Source organism: Perognathus longimembris, chromosome 19, assembly GCF_023159225.1.
Source record: "Perognathus longimembris pacificus isolate PPM17 chromosome 19, ASM2315922v1, whole genome shotgun sequence".
Classification (NCBI taxonomy): Eukaryota; Metazoa; Chordata; class Mammalia; order Rodentia; family Heteromyidae; genus Perognathus; species Perognathus longimembris.
Window position 1 is genome coordinate 28,782,519 of NC_063179.1, and position 18,796 is coordinate 28,801,314.

General features: G+C 39.0%; 1 protein-coding gene across 1 annotated transcript in view; it reads right to left on the reverse strand.

Moving 5' to 3' along the window:
* Parp8 (poly(ADP-ribose) polymerase family member 8) overlaps positions 1–18,796 on the reverse strand; it is a 176,584-nt gene that overhangs the window by 70,450 nt on the left and 87,338 nt on the right. Inside the window, exon 4 of the mRNA XM_048368065.1 lies at positions 12,687–12,724. Within this exon, the coding sequence (XP_048224022.1) occupies positions 12,687–12,724 (38 nt within the window). The remainder of the gene's footprint in view (positions 1–12,686; positions 12,725–18,796) is intronic.

The window sequence follows — 18,796 nt, forward strand, 5'->3', positions numbered from 1 at the left end:
TTCAAGCAGCTTCACAAATTAGAAAGATTTCATATGAATTTACTTTAATTATTCTTTTGACATCAAGTGAAATGTTGATGGAGTCTCATCTGTCAGTATCCTCATACTTTGACATTAAGTTTTGAAACCTACTTTTAGAACCAGGTTGTTTTTCTTTCACTCACTATCTTACTGATTTGTAGTTATTTGCTGCTTTACCAACTAATTCTGTGATCCCTGTGCACAATGGACTCTTTGCTGTAAACTACAACAGAGGCAGGAGAGGCTTGAGATGTGGGTAGAGTATCTATTTAACATACACAAGGTCTTGGACATCCCCAGCATCAACAAACAAACAACAAAAAAAAGGAGAAAGGAGTGATGAAAGACAGCCTTAGAGCAACACCAGTAAAAGGTGCCCACCAACTGCTGCGAAAGCTAGCCCATGAACTTGTTACAGCATCATGAGACTCCCAGTACTGTGAAGCAAGGGAGAATTCACCACGGCATCATGCAAGACATGAGGAGGTAACACTGATCAAGATGCATTATAATCATAAACAGATATGTTGAACAGACACTCCTTTTTACAACAACTTAAAGATAATTTGAAAAACTTGTGGTGTTATACTTAGGAAAACAAGGAATAGTACAGAGAATAAATCAACTTACAGAATTTCCCTACCAAAAATCTCCTATCAAAATGTTTCCCATTCCTTACAAAACAGTTAAAACCAAAAACAACAACAACAACAACAACAAAAAACACCCTCATCTCCACTATAAAGTTTACCAAGTAGTAAAAGAACAAGAAAGCGGCAAAATTTGATTCCGAAGAATATATTTTGGTGAATATGTATTGTCTAGTGTTGAGGAACAGAAATACGACTTCAAACATTTAGGAAGTTTTGTTTGTATTTTGATCAGTAATTAGGTATTTGCATGGTTTTAATTTTTGTTTCAGGCTTAACATCTCCTCTCTCTCTCTCTCTCTCTCTCTCTCTCTCTCACACACACACACACACACACACACACACACACACAATATCAAAAATAAAAAAATGAAAGCAAAACAAACAGAGTAAAACACATGTATTGCCAGGAGTGGGATTTGAGGAAAATAGAGCTGTCATTCAGACTTCACGTTTGGTTATAAGATGAAAAGTCTCTACGCATCTAACAGACAGGCATGGGTGATGATGGATAGATGTGTTAAGTAGTTTCACTGTATGTGTTAAATATTCAATCTTTATTTGGCAATAAAATACTTAAAATTTAAAAATCTCAACATCAATATCAACTAGTCCTGGATCCTTTTTAACTTAAGCCACAGTGTTAGCTATATAATGGAGCTACATAATTGGTTTCCACTACTGATCTTTGAGATCATGCCATCTGCATGAATTCTCTTTGGGTTTTTTGTTGTTGTTGCTGTTGTTATTGCCTAAAAATTACTTCTAAATCTTCTTCAAACTGTGTTGGCATCTGTAGTGATGCCATCATCATTGTTTAGAGATGGAAAATAGAACATAAATAGGGTTGTTTAGAGATGGAAAATAGAACATAAATAGGGTTCAGGAGCATATTTACTGGGAGCAGTCAGTGTAGAAACAGTCAAATTCCTGTGAATCTTTGCTAAAGCTATTACCAACATCAGTATTTTCTCTAGGCTTCCCCATTCTGTGTAACATTGAAAAAAGAAGCATTAAAAAAAAATAACATAGAGAGCTACCAAAAAACAACTAGGAAAACTACTGACTCTGACTCTACTTAGATTGAAAAGTAGGATTATTTAAGTCAAGTCATTCCATTTTACATTACAATGTAATATAAGAGAAACGCTAACTATAAGTGTAAGCAATAATTGCATCAACTTTATACTGGTCAATAAATTTTCTCTAGAATTCCATGGCATTTTCCAAACCAACCCATTATCAGCAACTTTCAAAGATGAAGAAACCAAGGCTCAGAGAAATTAAATAATTCCATCATATTGCTAAAGTAACTAATAGCATAAATAATAAATGGTAAAGCTTGAATCTTTCTGAATCAAAACCAGTGCTTGTCACTATACTATTTATTTGTTCCAAACACAGAAAATTATCACTGCACAACTGCTATAAAACTCAACAACTACATTTAAAAGGTATTTATTTGATAGAATCTGGGTGGGAATCTAATTCTCATTTAAGTAGTTTGTTCACAAAGTCCTCATATACATCCAGAAACCTTGCTGCTCTAGATTTCAGCAAGAAACACTGAAGAGCGATTTCATTCCCAACAGGAGGTAAGCCTCCTCATTAAATGTGAGAACAGAACAGGTGAGAATTGAAGACTTCAACTGGGCTGTTATAGCAGAGCCAACTTGTGGCCATAATAAATTCAACATTCGCAAATCCATTACAAACACTCCTCACTAAAACAATCCACAGCTGAGTGAAGTCAGAAAGCTGTTCCCTTTCCTTCCATGTTTTATAAGAGTCAACATTTCATTTATATTATTGTTCTGTAGAATCATGACTGTATAAAGACTTCATTTCCATAAAAACAAACTATGGAGTGGATATCAGTAGATCTCACTGGTTAATAAGTAAAATGAAAATTATAAAATGACATATCTAGTCCCAGGAGGGCAGCAGCATCATGACTGGGCGGGAGAGATAAAGCTGACACAATCCCAAAGGGCAAAGATAATCCTGAACTTCCAGCCAAGATGATGAGTTCATCACTGAAGCCAACAATCCAAAGCAGGCAGGAAAAAATAAGCTAGAGGAACAATGCCAAGAAGAATTAATAAAGGTAATTAAGAACAACAGTAAAGAAAGCCCTATATGAGATAGAATTTTTACCACAGGCCAACTTAGGAAGACAAACAAAAGGCAGAGAAAAGGGAAAGCAACAAGTGTAGGGAGCCAAACTTGCAGCTAAAATTCATTCTGACCTCTGGCTGTGCTGTTATCACCAGGATATGCTAGATGCAAGGACATTTCTTCACAGCCACTATCCGGAATTGCTTTGCTATGTCCTTTGCTATGTCCGTGCCTTGCTATGTCCGCTGGAGTACATTCCTATGTTAATCAATTTCATCCTGTGTTTTCTGTAATCAAATGTTGCAAACTTCAAAGTCTCTTTGTTTTTAGCAACCCTATGCTATTCCCTGATTCCAAAACTGCATATAAGCTAGAAGTTAAGAATAAACTGGGCTGCAGTCTTGAGTTACAATCTCAAGATGTAGACCTCCCGTGCCCCATCTTTGCCTCTTGTCTTTTTTCTCTTGTCTTGTATTTTTCCTTTTCTTTAATCCTCGGCCCCCTCATTCAGGATTTCCTTTTCACTGCCGGCTGGCTCGGCAGATGTGGCACCCGAACAGGGACCTGAACACCTGGGACAACGGCAGAGGACCCCCGCTCAGGTAAGGACATCCGATCACTTGGGAAGGAGAGCAGGAGAGAGAGAGTATTGTCGGAAGTAAGAAATTATGGGATAAAGTATAGGCTGCATGCTATACGTGCAGGCCCCCAAAGGCATGCTTAATGCCCAGGCAGTGAAAGTTGGCCAAAGTCACTTAGAACATTTCTTTTACTTTATTGAGGAAGCATGCCCCCAGTTCCTGGAGGAAGGAACCAATAACTTGGAAACGTGGCAGAAAATTGAAAAAAAAAAAAAAAAAAGATTCAGGAACATTATGATGCAAATGGCCCTGAGAAAACCCCAGTGGATGCTATTATTCTTTGGTATCTGGTCCGAGATTGCTTAGATCCTAGACATGAACAGATTAAATTCGATCAGTCGATTGGAGAAACTGAACAGGGACCTGATGAGTGTTGCCCAGCCCTGGGAGCATATGCTGCTGCCTGGGAAGAGCTGAAAAAATTAATAAGATCTGAACCCAATGAGCTAGATATTAAGGAAGACTCAGATGGCTCAGACACCAAGGAGAAATTATGCAATGAGCCTACTAAAGATAGATTGACCCATGTTGAGAATATGTTGAAATCAGTTATAGCTCTATTGTCACAGCTTCATCCAGAACAACAAACTCCTTTAAAGGTAGATACTGGTGAGCCCCCACTGAGAGTCCTTGCAGACTTACAGCTCTCCTAGATGCAGGCTGCTCGCAGAGGGGAGGAACCTGAGGCTAGGGAAATGCTAACACCACCGAGGTAACTTCTTCTGACCTAGCGCTTTACTTCCATCCACCACAACAACAACAGATTTGAAACCCCAATCAGGGTGAGTGACCATTAGCCTGGAGCTTGGATTTTCCATAAAACCACTGGGCTAGGTCAAGGAGATCAGCAACTGTGGGTGTTTGGAGTCAACTGATCTCTAGTTCAGCTCCGCTGGTCACTCATCAAGTGGGGGACAGTCTAAAATGCTTCAGGAAAGCTGCTCAAGCTTGAGCCCAATCTTACATATTTGGAATATTTTGTAGGACTTACCTAACTTCTATGAGCGCTCAGGCAGATGAAGTTCTCTGTCTCTTTTTCTGCCTCCCTCTAAACTCTGCCTGCCTGCCTGTGACATAGGATGGGTATCGATATTTGTTTAACATCTGCTTTGAAAGACTCAAAGAAAGGTTTTCTATTCTTGTTATTGATGTTAAGTTTGGAGACTCAGTTAAATTCTGCTTGTTTGGCTAAATCATAAGTTTTCTCTAGCATTGAGCACGTGGCCGACAATAGGATTGGTTGGAGTGGAAGCCTGCCCATCCCCCAGGTGACAGGCATGCCAAATTCTGGAGGCTGGGCAGGGACTTGGAGTCTCCAGCTCCCGGTAACACTGCCCCCCACTCTGAACTCTGTAACTATGGCCTTGCATTTCAAAGGTGCCTTGCAATTCAAATGCTGGAAGATGAAGGTGTCTTACTGTGAGCTTGCTGTCTGTGTTCATGTCCTGTCTCCCATAAGCTCCCCATGGGAGCTAAGCTGGTTTCTCAAAATGTGGCTTCTCAGATAATCTGTGAAAATTTTGGTCTGCTGGAAAAAAATTTTTTTTTGTTTACTATCTAACCACGTGGTTCTAGAATATAGGCAAAATAATATCATTTGCCACTGGAATTCCAGAAAAACTTACATGGCCAATTAACGAACAATTCTAAGCCCGCCCCAAAACGTGTGCACATTGTCTGTATGTGTATGTATGTATGTCTATGTCTATGTTTTGATAAAACTTAAAAACAAAACAAAAAAACAGGTTTTAAACCCAAACTGATATGTTTGGGTGCAAGCAAATGTGTCTAAGAAAAACTACAAAAGGTTCTAATATACAGCACGTTATATAAGTACAATGATGTAAAACCAGTGTGTTATTCTTTATGTCTATCTATGCTAAGAGTCAAGTGTACATCTAATCCTGACAATTCTTTGGTATAGACTAAGATTTTGCTTCTCCGTTTTTTTTTCTGCTTTTTTTGCTGTGCTCTCATAAACTCTTTAAGATCAAGGGACCAGAGTCATGGTGGAACAACTGCACAAATGTGACTATTAACCTAAATTTTCCTGACCCAAAATTAACATTTTGCTTTATAGGATGCAGGTTGACATGCGTGCTAGCTGAGTGGACCGTAGCAGTCTGTGGCCACAGGAAGCTGCCTCCAAGGTTGGCTCCCAAACTGCCTGGTTTACTCAGGCAATCTAGGAGTCCTGTGAGGATTTTGACAGGCCTAGGCTGTCAAAGGCTACTACCCTGGCTCTGCCTGCCCCTAGATTAGAGTTGGGTTTATAGCAGGCCTATCTTGACAAAGTTGCAACCGAGACTTATTCCAAGGTTAAAAGCATCAGAGTTGTGTTTGGCGACCACAGGGTTGCACTGGGGTAGCATTGGTGTCTTCTCCCTCCATGACTCAGAAACAGTCCTGGCTGCTACAGAGAGCAGACTTGGTTGGCCTTCAATCTGTGTGGATTTTGTAACTAGAAAGATGGTTAAAGGCTCAAGCCTTCTAAAATATGTTTAAAAATGCCCTTAACCAGTCTGTGTAGAAATTTACAGGCAACAAGCAGGAGGTGTGACAGCCTATCCAGGGAACTCTGAGATGCTACTACAGCCTTATCCAGATGCAAGCCAGCTCTCCTGCTGGCCTGCTAATTTGGGATGGACGACACAGCCACTTCAGATCCACTGAAGCTGAGACTTTTATTGTTATTCATTTGTTTTCTCTTTCATGTGCCAGTAAGTTAAGGTTAAATAATATGATTTGATTTAATGGCACATGGATCCCATTCAGTCTGCTGTTCCTTAAGTGTTACAGCAAAACTCTGGCAACTATTTGTTGGTCAATTCTTAACAACTTACAGGTGAACTCTACTCCTTTTGTTCTCCTGTAGCTTTATTTGGAAATAAAAAGGGATTTTATGGCTAAGACTCCTTGGACAGTTCAAAGCCAGCCCAGGCAGAGAAAAATAAAAATACCTCTTGGTCATATTTGAGGTCCTTATTATTTTGCTAGTCAAAAATTACAAATTTAAACTTCTCTTTTGCGTACTTTGCATGATTTTTAAAAAAAAAATTTCTGGGAGATATTAATTGGCTTTGCCCTTATCTTAAGTTATCCACAGCTGAATAAAAACCCTTATTTGATCTATTAAGGGGGACCCTGACCCTACCTCTCCCAGAGAAATGACAACTGAAGCAGCTAAAGCCTTAAGCATAGTAAATTCTGCCATTTCTACCCAACATGTAAATTATATTGATTACTCAGCCCCTTGGGAAGCATATATTTTAACTACACCTCATTCTCCAACAGCGGTCCTCTGGCAGAAGGGACCTCTTTTATGTTTTTCCTTGCCTACTACTCCTTCAAAAGTGTTAACTCCCTGTTATAAATTGGTGGCCACCTTAGTTCATATGTGCTGTGTGGAATCTTGTAAGTATCTTGGATGAGATCCACAGGTTATTTACATACCCTATACTTTACAACAGCAAGAATGGCTTTATATTCATTGTGATTCCTGGGCCATTGCTTGGGCCAATTTTATGGACATAATTTCACATCACTGTCCCTCCAACAAATTACTTCACTTTGCCTCTTCTTACCATTAAGTGAGGGCAATGCTATTATGGATGAGGCTACTCAAATTTTTCTCACTCAAATTGACTTAGCAAAGCAATCACATGCTGCCCACCATCAAAACAGTCATGCCTTACATCAGCATTTTCATATCACACGTGAGGCGGCTCATCAAATTGTAAAACCTTGTCCCAACTGTGCTACCTTCCTACCTGTGCCCTCCAATGGCATTAACCCTCGAGGCTTAGTGGCCAACCATGCTTGGCAAATGGATCTTACCCACATTCCCTCTTTTGGACGGCTCCGCTTTGTCCATGTTACCATAGACACTTACTCTAATTTTATTATGGCTACTCCTCTTATTGGGGAAGCTAGCAAACATTGTATCTCCCATGCCTTATGCTGCTTTGCTACTATGGGACTTCCTAAACATATTAAAACTGATAATGGCCCAGGATATGTTGGACGAGCTTTTCAACTTTTTGCAAATCTTACCAAATCCTTTTATAACCAATATTTCAGGAACTAATTCTCAGCTGATGGACTGGTCTGGAGCCAATCTCACCAATAAGTACAACCCAGATCTGTGGTGGATGAATGGACACCCTCAACGTCATGTCAGGATGTTAGTGGCTGCCCTAAACAATATCTCCTGGCCCACTTCTTCTTCTTTAAAAAATATTATGAGTTGTGTAACACCTCCTTATGCCCTTATGTATGGACCTTTTAATATTTCTATAGGAGCCATGTATTTCAGTGTTACTTGTACTAACTGTTCTTTTACAAATTGTTTGTATAGTGGTCTTACTGATTCTGTAATTGTTATTAAGCAGCCTCCATTTGTCATGCTTCCTTTGAACATATCTGAAGCTCAGTATTAAGAAACAGGTATTCAAGTGTTAAAACATTTAAAAGAACTCATGCGCCCTAGACGATTTGTAGGGCTATTAATAGCAGGCATTGTAGCCTTTATTTCCTTAGCTGCCTCTGCTGCAGCGGCTACTGTGGCTTTAACACAAAGTGTGCAGACAGCTCACCATGTTAATCAGCTTGCTCATAATACTACGCAAGCCCTGCACTTTCAAGGCAGGATTGATGATAAGGTAGAACAAAAATTAGAAGCATTGTATGAATCTGTGTTGTCTCTGGGAGAACAAATCCATGCTTTACAAACTTTGCAATGGGTGCACTGTCATGCTGGGTTTGACTTTATTTGTGTGACCCTCCATAAACATAATGGGTTGAGCTATCCTTGGGAACAAGTTGTAGCACATCTAAATGGTATTTGGCACCATAATAATTTGTCCTTTGATCTCTTTCAACTCCACAGGCAAATAGCTGGACTAGAGCAAGCTCCGCCTCTGGACTCTAAAGTGGCAGAAACAGCAAAAGAACTGTTTGAACAACTTCAACAGTATATCCCTTCCTTGACTAATGTTAAGGGGCTGCTAATGACATTGCTCAGCCCAGGGATACTTTTGCTGATGGCTTTCCTATGCCTTCCTTGCATTGTAAGCATATTGCAAAACTCTTTCATGAGTTTAGTCAGTCAGCTGCATAAGATCAAGCTCCAAGTGAATGAGTTTTCCCCGGAGAGGAACTGCAGAAAGAGACGGGTTTGAGGGCGGGGCCAGCTTGACCGAACTAAGACAAGGGCCTTCAGCATTGCTCTGAAGACAGTCCCCAGGACAGGTAAGGCAGGCTAGGTGACCCACCCCACCTAAGACAGGCGGGTTCGCTTCTTTAAACAAAGACGGGGGAAATGTCGGGAGCCAAACTTGCACCTAAAATTCATTCTGACCTCTGGCTGTGCTGTTATCACCAGGATATGCTAGATGCAAGGACATTTCTTCACAGCCACTATCCGGAATTGCTTTGCTATGTCCTTTGCTATGTCCGCGCCTTGCTATGTCCGCTGGAGTACATTCCTATGTTAATCAACTTCATCCTGTGTTTACTGTAATCAAATGTTGCAAACTTCAAAGCCTCTTTGTGTTCTTGAATTTTAGCAACCCTATTCCCTGGTTCCAAAACTGCATATAAGCTGGAAGTTAAGAATAAACTGGGCTGCAGTCTTGAGTTACAATCTCAAGATGCAGACCTCCCATGCCCCATCTTTGCCTCTTGTCTTGTATTTTTCCTTTTCTTTAATCCTCAGCCCCTCATTCAGAATTTCCTTTTCACTGCCGGCTGTCTCGGCAGAAACAAGAACAAATTTAACTGTAGAAATAAGTAAGGAGAAAAATAAACACAGAGCCTGTCCAGGTGTTTGGGCGGGGAGGGGGGGGGGTTGTGGGGTTTTTGTTGTTGTTGTGGGGTTTTTGTTGTTGTTGTGGGGTTTTTGTTATTGTTTCTAGTTATGGATAGAACTACTCAAGTTTTTGCTAAATACTTTGGACATCTCAGCAGTACAGTGTCTTTGAAGAACACATTAAAAAATAACTAAGAATTTTTTGTTGTGGATTTTTGCCAGTCCTGGGGCTTGAACTCAGGGCCTGAGCACTGTCCCTGGCTTCTTTTGGCAAGGTTAGCACTCTACCACTGGAGCCACAGCACCACTTCTGGCTTTTTCTATATATGTGGTGCTGAGGAATCGAACCCAGGACTTCATGTATACAAGGCGAGCACGTTATCACTAGGCCAGTTGAACAAGAAGTGTACGCTCTGCCTTACATATGAAACTGTAACCCCTGTGTTCTTCACTTTGACAATAAAGGGAAAAAAAGAACAAAAAAAACCCTAAGAAATACAAAGAGCTAACATCAATAATTGTGTCAGAAAGATGTAAGAATTGTACCAGAATCATCCCTAAAAAGATCACACGCTGGGCTGGGAATATGGCCTAGTGGTAGAGTTTTTGCCTCACATACATGAAGCCCAAGGTTCAATTCCTCAGCAGCACATATATAGAAAAAGCTAGAAGTGGCACTGTGGCTCAAGTGGTAGAGTGCTAGCCTTGAGCAAAAGGAAGCCAGGGATAGTGCTGAGGCCCTGAGTTCAAGCCCCGAGACTGGCAAAAAAAAAAAAAAAAAGATCACAGGCGCAGATAGATTGGTTTGCTATTTCTCTCAAATGCTCAGTGATCCATTTAGTTCCCTTATACCAAAGTAAGTGACAAAAAGTAGACATAACTCCAGGATGTCAACATTAAAATGCCTGTAATTGTAACCTCTCCTATCAGTGCTTAAAGAAGAAAATGGACATGATACCTCAACAAATGCTAAGTATGAATTTTATGAAGATTTATTGTTCATTACTTTTTTTCAAAAGTGATGAATGTGAAAATGAGTAATGCTTTTTTCCCCCTAAAAGCAGGCTAATTTTGAAAAGAAAGACAACAAACGCTGCCAACTTTGACAGCTATTAAATATTACTCCAGGAATTCCAAGCGGATGCTGGGGAGGGGGAAACACAGGTATCAATAGCAGAAACAGAATTTTCAATAACACCATCTATCTGAAAACTCAAACCACATGAACTAACAACTCCTTGGACAAACACATGTGGATTAAAATTTAATCAAGGGGGAAATTATCACAGTAATACCCCATTTTGAAGAAAGCACCATAGAAATACCAGTTCCTCCTCCCCAGTAGCAATACAGTCAAAACTAAATTATAGACTTTTTTTTTAATGACTAAACCACGTGTCATTGGGAAATAGCCTTTGATCTCGTGTGACACATTTCAGGAATGAACACCATCACTTATGCATGTGGAAGTGCCTGGTTGATTTGAAGCACCCTGAAGGACTCTGGACCTAACACTCCACACTAGATACAATGGTACTACACACCTGATACACCAGTCAATTCTGAATTCTGCCCCAGCATTTTAAATCATAGTCTTAATTTTACCTTCCTTTTCTTTGGGTCAATGAAATATATTTCTATATTTGGAAGTTACTATAAACTTTCCCCCCAGAAGGCAAATCCAGTAAAAATAAATAAATAAATGGTTACAGATGGTTTATTTTGAAGCTTTAGTTATTTAAGGGGCTGGGGCTAGGACCCAGTAGTAGCGAACTTGGCCCAGCATGAGCACAGTGCCAGGCTCACTGCAAACAATACAAAAATGAATGAGTAAATAAAAGTTTTACAGAGAATCACATGGATTTCTAAGTGAAGTTCCCATCAAGTTGGGACAAGCCCAAATAATACCCCTTGGCCACAAGAGGGAGCTCAACATTTGGTCCATTTACTTTGCTAAAGGCACCTTCTACCCTAATACAGGGCTACTAATATTCTCTTAGCCTCTTTAGGTCCGGCTTTGATTTGTTTCATTACTTTATCTCTGTGATATACATCTACAAAATGGCAAGAAGCTCCACGGTCAGCATTTTCAATATAAGTAGGGTATAAAAGGGTAGCTTTCATTTCATAAACACAATCCAGAAACATTCGACAGCCAAAAGGTGACTGCATAACTATCAGGGAAGGATATTTTTCCTCATGAATATTTCTTGACTTGAATCTTTCAGTACAGCTTAGTTAGAACAATTTTCTATTTTAAAAGAGCACATACTAACAGAAAAACTCTTTGTCCAACTGTTTTATGGAATATTATGCTAAAAATGGTGAGCATACAAAATAATTTTAACATTTATGGTTTTGGAAATTGTTTTTACATGTGGGAGAATCACAGGTGAGGCTGTCTCTGGCTAATTAAAGTAGGAGACCATCTGAAAACCAAACTGAAAAGCATGGTTCAAATGGTAGACTGGGATGTGAGTTCAAGTCCCAATGAGTAAGGAAAAGACTATACTCTGAACTCGTCTAATTGTTAGTTTGGGAACATTATTTTACTTTTCATAATATAAAAATACAGCTAATGGTCATTTGCCCTACATGTGGCTGTATGTAATTTTTTGTGTAGGTATGTATGTGTACATGTATATGCATGTTTGTAAATATTTATACTCGAGTTTATATGAAAAATAGTTCATAGCAGAGAGCAGTGAGTCTGATCAAGGTACATTGTGCACATGTCCCAGAATGGAGCTCCTTGGGACAACAAACTGATGCTAATAAAAGGTGGGAAAGAAAATAGCTCATAGTTTGATATTAGAATATTATTTAAATTTTATTTCTTTAGCTCACAGCTAGTGTCACACCATTTGAGCCACCCTTCATTCTGGCTTTTGCTGGCACTTTGGGAATGGAGCCTTGCAGACTTCTCTTTCTGAGCTGGCATTGAATTGAGATACTTAGTCCTCAGCTTCCTGACTATCTAGGAACCACAGGTACCTACCTACCTTTGTGGTACTATTTTTGTGGTAGTTTTCATTAAATTTGGTACAAGTTTAATTGCTACTTTTCTTTTTTACAGTTTTCTTTTTTATAGTGGCCTTGATTCTCCTAACAGCCTCCTGAGTGCTGGGTATATACCACTATGCCAAGCTTAAATGGCACATTTTAAAACATTGTCTTTTTCCTCTTTCATATGAATTCATATGGTAGCTGCAGCTGGACAGCAGCTATCCTGTGAGTTCCTCATCAGGATATTACTTGGATCCTGAGCTATGTGTTAGATTAAGAGATGTGTCTCACAACATTAACACAGTGATTCTATACTTTTAACACTCCCTCTGCCAGTACTTCATGACTCCATGTATTTATATTTTGTATCTACAAACAAAAAGCATATTCAGGGCCACAAATGAATATTTATAATAAAAATGGAAAGGAAGAAAATCATACCTGGGTAATCTTCAGATACATGCACTGAGTAGGATATGCTGTTAAAAGAGGAAAAAGAGAAAAGGTTGCAATTACTGTGAAAGTAGACATCGTTTTACAAAACAAAACCCAACCTCATGTTACCCTGTCACACAAATATAAATACAGACAGATCACATCCAAAGCAGATCAGAAAGCTTCGTTTTTATCTTAACAGAGGAAACTTGCAGGGCTTTTATTAACACCTTGAATGAGTCTATCTATATATTCCTCCCACGGAACACTTTTTCTGTGGTTGTTGTTTGTTTGATGCTGATACTAGGGCTTGAACTCAGGGTGAGTCTTTTCACTCAAGGCTGTCACTACACCACTTGAGCCACAGCTCCACTTCCAGCTTTTTTGATGGTTAATCGGAGGGAAGAGTCATATGGACTTTCTTGCCTAGGCTGGTTTTGAACCACAGTCCTCAGCTCTCAGCTTCCTGAGTAGATAGACAGGATCACAGGCATGAGCCACCAGTACCTAACTAAGTGATATTTCTTAAAACTTTATTTTAGTAATGTCTACAATCTCACAATACCTGAACATTTGGTCTCATATGCTTATACTTTTCTCAAATCCTCTCCTCTTTTTGTATCATAAATCATTACTATTTAGAACAGCACTCAAGAATTTAAATGTGCATTGTGTGTGGCAATGGCAATGAAACTCATGTCCTCACACATGCTACAATCACTCCACCCTGAGCAGCACACCAAACCAACACTTTTTAAAACATATTTTTATTATCCTTAAATTGTTGTGCAGGCTGGGAATATGGCCCACTGCTAGAGTGTTTGCCTCATATACATGAAGCCCTGGGTTTGATTCCTCAGTACCACATATATAGGAAAAGCCAGAAGTGGCACTGTGGCTCAAGTGGGAGAGTGCTAACCTTGAGCAAAAAAAAAACCAAGGACAGTACTCAGGCCCTGAGTTCAAGCCCCAGGACTGGCAAAAAAAAAAAAAATTGTACAAAGTAGTTGCCATTCACCAAAGCAGTTTATGAATACAGTGAATCTTGATCAATGTCACCTTTCAACATTCTCACCCACCCTTTTTCCTCCCTCTCCTTACTTCATTTTTTTCCATGTTTAGGTTACGTATTGAATTATTTTGCCATTTAACAAAGTAGTTTATGTATCAATACATCTTGATCTGCATCGTCCTTCAACAATTTCACCCCCCTTCGACCGGGTCACCCCTTCCCTCAACACTTATTTTAATATTGCTTTCTCACAATACAATATGTTCCTGAAAAAAATTACTTGAAAAACAAATTAACAAAATCTGATGAAAGTACAACTGATTGTCATTCTTCATAAGCTAATCTGTCATTATGAGAAGAATTGTTACAAAAAAATCAAATGGTATTTTAACAATTTCACAACTTTTTCTTCAGTAGCCTCACTGCTTTCAAGAACTGACCTCTAATGGCATACATGATGTAGAAGAATGACTCTCTTCTTTCTGTCTACAACTGGAGTACACACATCTAGAGGTTAGGGGTCTATGTCTATTTAGGTTTGCAGCAGAGTCTATGTTAGTTCATGACACAGCACACAGGCTATATAGTTGGCTAATAAAACAACTAGCCACCAAAATTTACACATTTGCTTGGAGTAGTGCACAGAGTTCAGCAAATTATCTGCCTGTTAAAAATGAAACATCAGTCCTCTGTGAAGAGACAAGACCACCAAAAATATCATCCACAGATTGAATCCAGTGCAATCCAAAAATCACTTCATAAAAGTCATATATGTCCAAAGAAATCAATAATCCAAGTGCTAGAATTAGCCCACAATGAAGGTGATACTGTTTCTGTAAGCATGTTTAAGGATGTAAAGGAAAATGCAACCTAAAGAACAGAAAAGAACAACAACAAAAACAAAGACAGATCATCAAGCACTCCTGGGGCACTAGCCCAAAAGAAACATCTGTACACCTTTAGGAGATCAAGGTGAGACTTAAAGAGGATAAAATAAGAAGGAAATAGAATTACAAATTTCCTCAATTTAAGTGAAATACAACAGGCATCCAAATTGAAAGATCAGCAAACCAAAAACAGATAAAACATAAAGAGGAATACACACAGGCATACATAGTCAACTGCTGAAAATCAAATATAACAAAAAATATAAATGAGGTCACAGGGAAAATAACAAAACTACACTAAGAAGTCATGGCAAGAGCCAATGCTGATGTCAGAGAATAGGACAAGTATAAACCCAGAATGCTACATTCAGCCCAAATATCCACCAGAAATGAAAGCAAGGAAATCTGCACAACAGAGAAAAGTATGAATATTTGCTCACAGCAGAACCTACTGTATCCTAAACAAATCCTGGCTGAGTTTCAGATGGAAAATCTGATATCCATAAGCAATAAAGAATACGAGAATTATAAAGAATGATAAATCACTATTTTTTTCTCTTTTAAAAATTATGGTACATTTCTTTTTGAACAGTGTCACCTCTTCCCTTGTTTAAATACTATTTTTCTATTAACACTTTAAAATATATCTGACTGTCTAAAACAAACATAACAAAAAATTCTACTTCACTGAGTGACTTGGAACATACACAGATATACAGACACAATTGACAGAGAAGAATGGGATGGCCATAAATTGTTCAAGGTTCTAAACTTCCAAGTGATGTGAATTTATATCACATTCATGCTAAGCTGCAATCACAGTTGTTAAAGATGTGTAATGCACTCACTGAAGCATGCACGAGCACTCACTTTCCTACAAACCAATGGCTAAAGAAAGTTAACAGAACCAGGTAGGATGCCGGTACATGTCTGTGATCTCAGCACGTGAGCAATTGAGGCAGAAGGATCACAAGTTTGAAGTCAACCTGGACTACACAGCAGACCATGATTCACCTTTTTACTTTTTACTTTTTTTTCTCAAACTCTCCTTCCTGGGCCTTCCCAATGCTAGGATTATATTCAGATGCCTCCATGTTTAATAGCCAATACAGTGGATTTAAAAAATAATAATGTGCATACTATCTATCCCTAAAGAAAACAGAACAGAAGGAACAACAACAACAAAAAGGAAAAGAAGAGACCAAAGACAAATAGTAAGTGAATTTTGAACTTATCCATGCCATGATAGGTACTTAATATTAATTAACCAGACATAGTGAATAAAAGCTAAAGGGAAAGACAGCTGGTATATATAAAAAGAAAAATCCAATTCCATGCTATCTTTTAGAGATCCTCATGAAAGACAGACACAGTAAAGGATGAAAAAGACAGGGGCTGGGAATATGGCCTAGTGGCAAGAGTGCTTGCCTTGTATACATGAAGCCCTAAGGTTCAATTCCTCAGCACCACTTATATAGAAAATGGCCAGAAATGGCGCTGTGGCTCAAGTGGCAGAGTGCTGGCCTTGAGTAAAAAGGAAGCCAGGGACAGTGCTCAGACCCTGAGTTCAAGGCCCAGGACTGGCAAAAAGAAGGGATGAAAAAGACATACCATGTAGTTACTAAGCAAAAGACTGAACAAAAAAGAGAAAAGTACCATTCAGAGTGACAAAACCAAGACAAGCACTCTTGCCAAGTAGGCCATATTCCCAGAATGACAAAACCTCCAGGAAAAAAAAAAGTTCCAGAAATCATGAGCATGTAATGTAGCTTATAATAGAGTTGTAAATATATGAATCAAAACGTGACAGGCAAGAATAACTCCACAATCACTGTTCGGGAAACAGACATAGCATATTAAAAACAAACAAATACCATGCATTAAAGACAGAAAGCGCTCACACTGATTTTCCTAGAGCACTGCAACAAGAATGCTGGAATGCATCAGAAGCTGGGCTTGTCTCATTAAATTTGTCTCATTAAATTGATGTGGGTGAAGAGATAGATAGGTTCAACGTAGTATACACATTGGGTTTCCTGACTCCATCTAGATTCTATGACACTGAGCATTAAGTTCTTGAAAAATGACTGCCTTTTAGGACTTGTTCCTGAACTTAAGGTGTCCCAAGAAGAGCTGCAAGGCAGTGAAATTCTCTCAGGACAGATCAACTCTCCCAAATTCCATTATTCAGATCCCAGGCTTGCTGCTTACTACATGGAACGAGTTTAGGTGGAGATGAAAGTTACCAGATAAGTAAGTGAAAATAAGGCCAATTACTATTCAAATTCTTAATATATCCTTTTTCAATTTATGTTAAGAAATAATTAACTTTTGAGGGATGGGGAAAGAGCATAGCTCAAGTGGTAGAGTGCTCTCCAAGCTTGACAAAGACCTTGGGTTTGGTCCACATGGTTTTGTTCCATGACAGGAGGGAGAGAAATAGAGAAGAATAGAATAGAGGAAGAGAGGAAGGGAGGGAGGAGAGAAGCAGGGAGAGAAATAGAGAAGGAGGGAGAAAAGGAGGAGGGTAGAGAAAGAATGGAGAAAAGGGGGGGAAGAAAAAAAAGGAGAAAAAGAGAAAAGAGGGAGGAGGAGAAGAGGCGAACAGGAAGAGAAGAAAGGGAAAGGAGTAAAGGAGAAAGGGGAAGAGGAATAGAAAAGGGAAAAGAGACAAGCAACAAGGGGCAAGGGAGGAAGTAGAAGGGAAAAAGGAGAAGAGAGACGGGAAGGTAGACAAAAGTTGGGGTAACCAGTAAACCAAATACATTAATTTGAAATAATATCTAACTAGAAGAACAATCATATCAGGTAACTTTGGGTGATTAAAATTCAGAAGGAAACAGAAAATACAGAACATAAAGAATATGTCCACAAAGGAAGTTAAGCATTTTAAAGCTCCATTGTATTTTTCTTTTAATTTTACGTGTACATAATATATGTACAAGAAGGTATCTTGATCCAATTTCCCCATTGCTTATATGTATTATAGCTAGCTAGAGAACTAAAAAAGACACCAGTGTAAATTAGTGTCACACTAGCATCACACTGTCACACATGCATTGCATAGATCCTGGCTACCCAGGCAAGATCTTGTCTCAAAAGGAAAAATTACAGATTTTAGTTGTGGATAGCTCTGTCACTATTTCCTAATAACTGTATAGTACTTTAAAACTGATTTTTTAAAATGCAGCAATAAATAACATGCCAGAATAAGACCAGAGAGAGAAACTGTGAACCCCATATCACGTTTTGAGACTATGGTGAAAGGGAAAAATGACAGACTGAAACTGATGAATGAAACTGATGAAAGTAAATTATATAACTAGTGGGTGGAGATGGAAGCGAAGGACTGGGAGAGAATTAAAGAACAGAAGACATTGTACGAAAGAAAATGTACTCATTACCTGATTCATGTAATTGAAATCTTTCTATGCATCACCTCTATAATAAAAATTATTTCTTAAAAATTGGGTGACAACTGTTGTTGTTAGAAACTGGGATGGAGAGGGATACATGAAATGGATGCTGGTAGCTCAAACCTGTGATTCTAACTACTTGAGAGGCTAAGATTGGGAGAATCATGGTTGGAGGACAGCCCTGATGCATACATGATACCCCTTCAACTGACAGCTGTATGTGGTGTTGTTATCCTGTCAATTCAGCTATGTTGGGAAGAGTAAAACACATCTTGCTCAGGACCAGGTGCAAGCCCAGGAATAAAACAAGATCCTAATCTTAAAAATAACCAGTGTAAGCCAGATGCCAGTGTTCACGCCCATAACCATAGGTACTCAGGAGGCTGAGGAGGCAAAGGACCATAGTTCATAGCCCACTATGGCAGAAAAATCTGCAAGACATCCTCTCCAGTTAACAAGCAAAATGTCAAAGTGGGCAACATGGCTCAAGTAGCAGAGTGCCAGCAGTGACCCAGAAAGCCAAGAAAGAATGCAAGGCCCTGAGCTAGACCCAGTACTAGCACACATATACACTCACAAGAATTCTGTGTAACTGAAACCATTATAGTAGAAAAATTGTACTTTGAAAAATATTGCCCTAGAAGCAGTATTAGAGGAAGATGAAAAAAAGTGAGATCAGATTAAGAATTTCCCATAGAAGAGAATATGAACAAGAATCCATGGGGAAGTAGGTAATGGAAATTAAAAAGCCAACATCAAATGGCAGGAGTTGGACTCAAGTCAAGATCCAAGCTTTGGGAA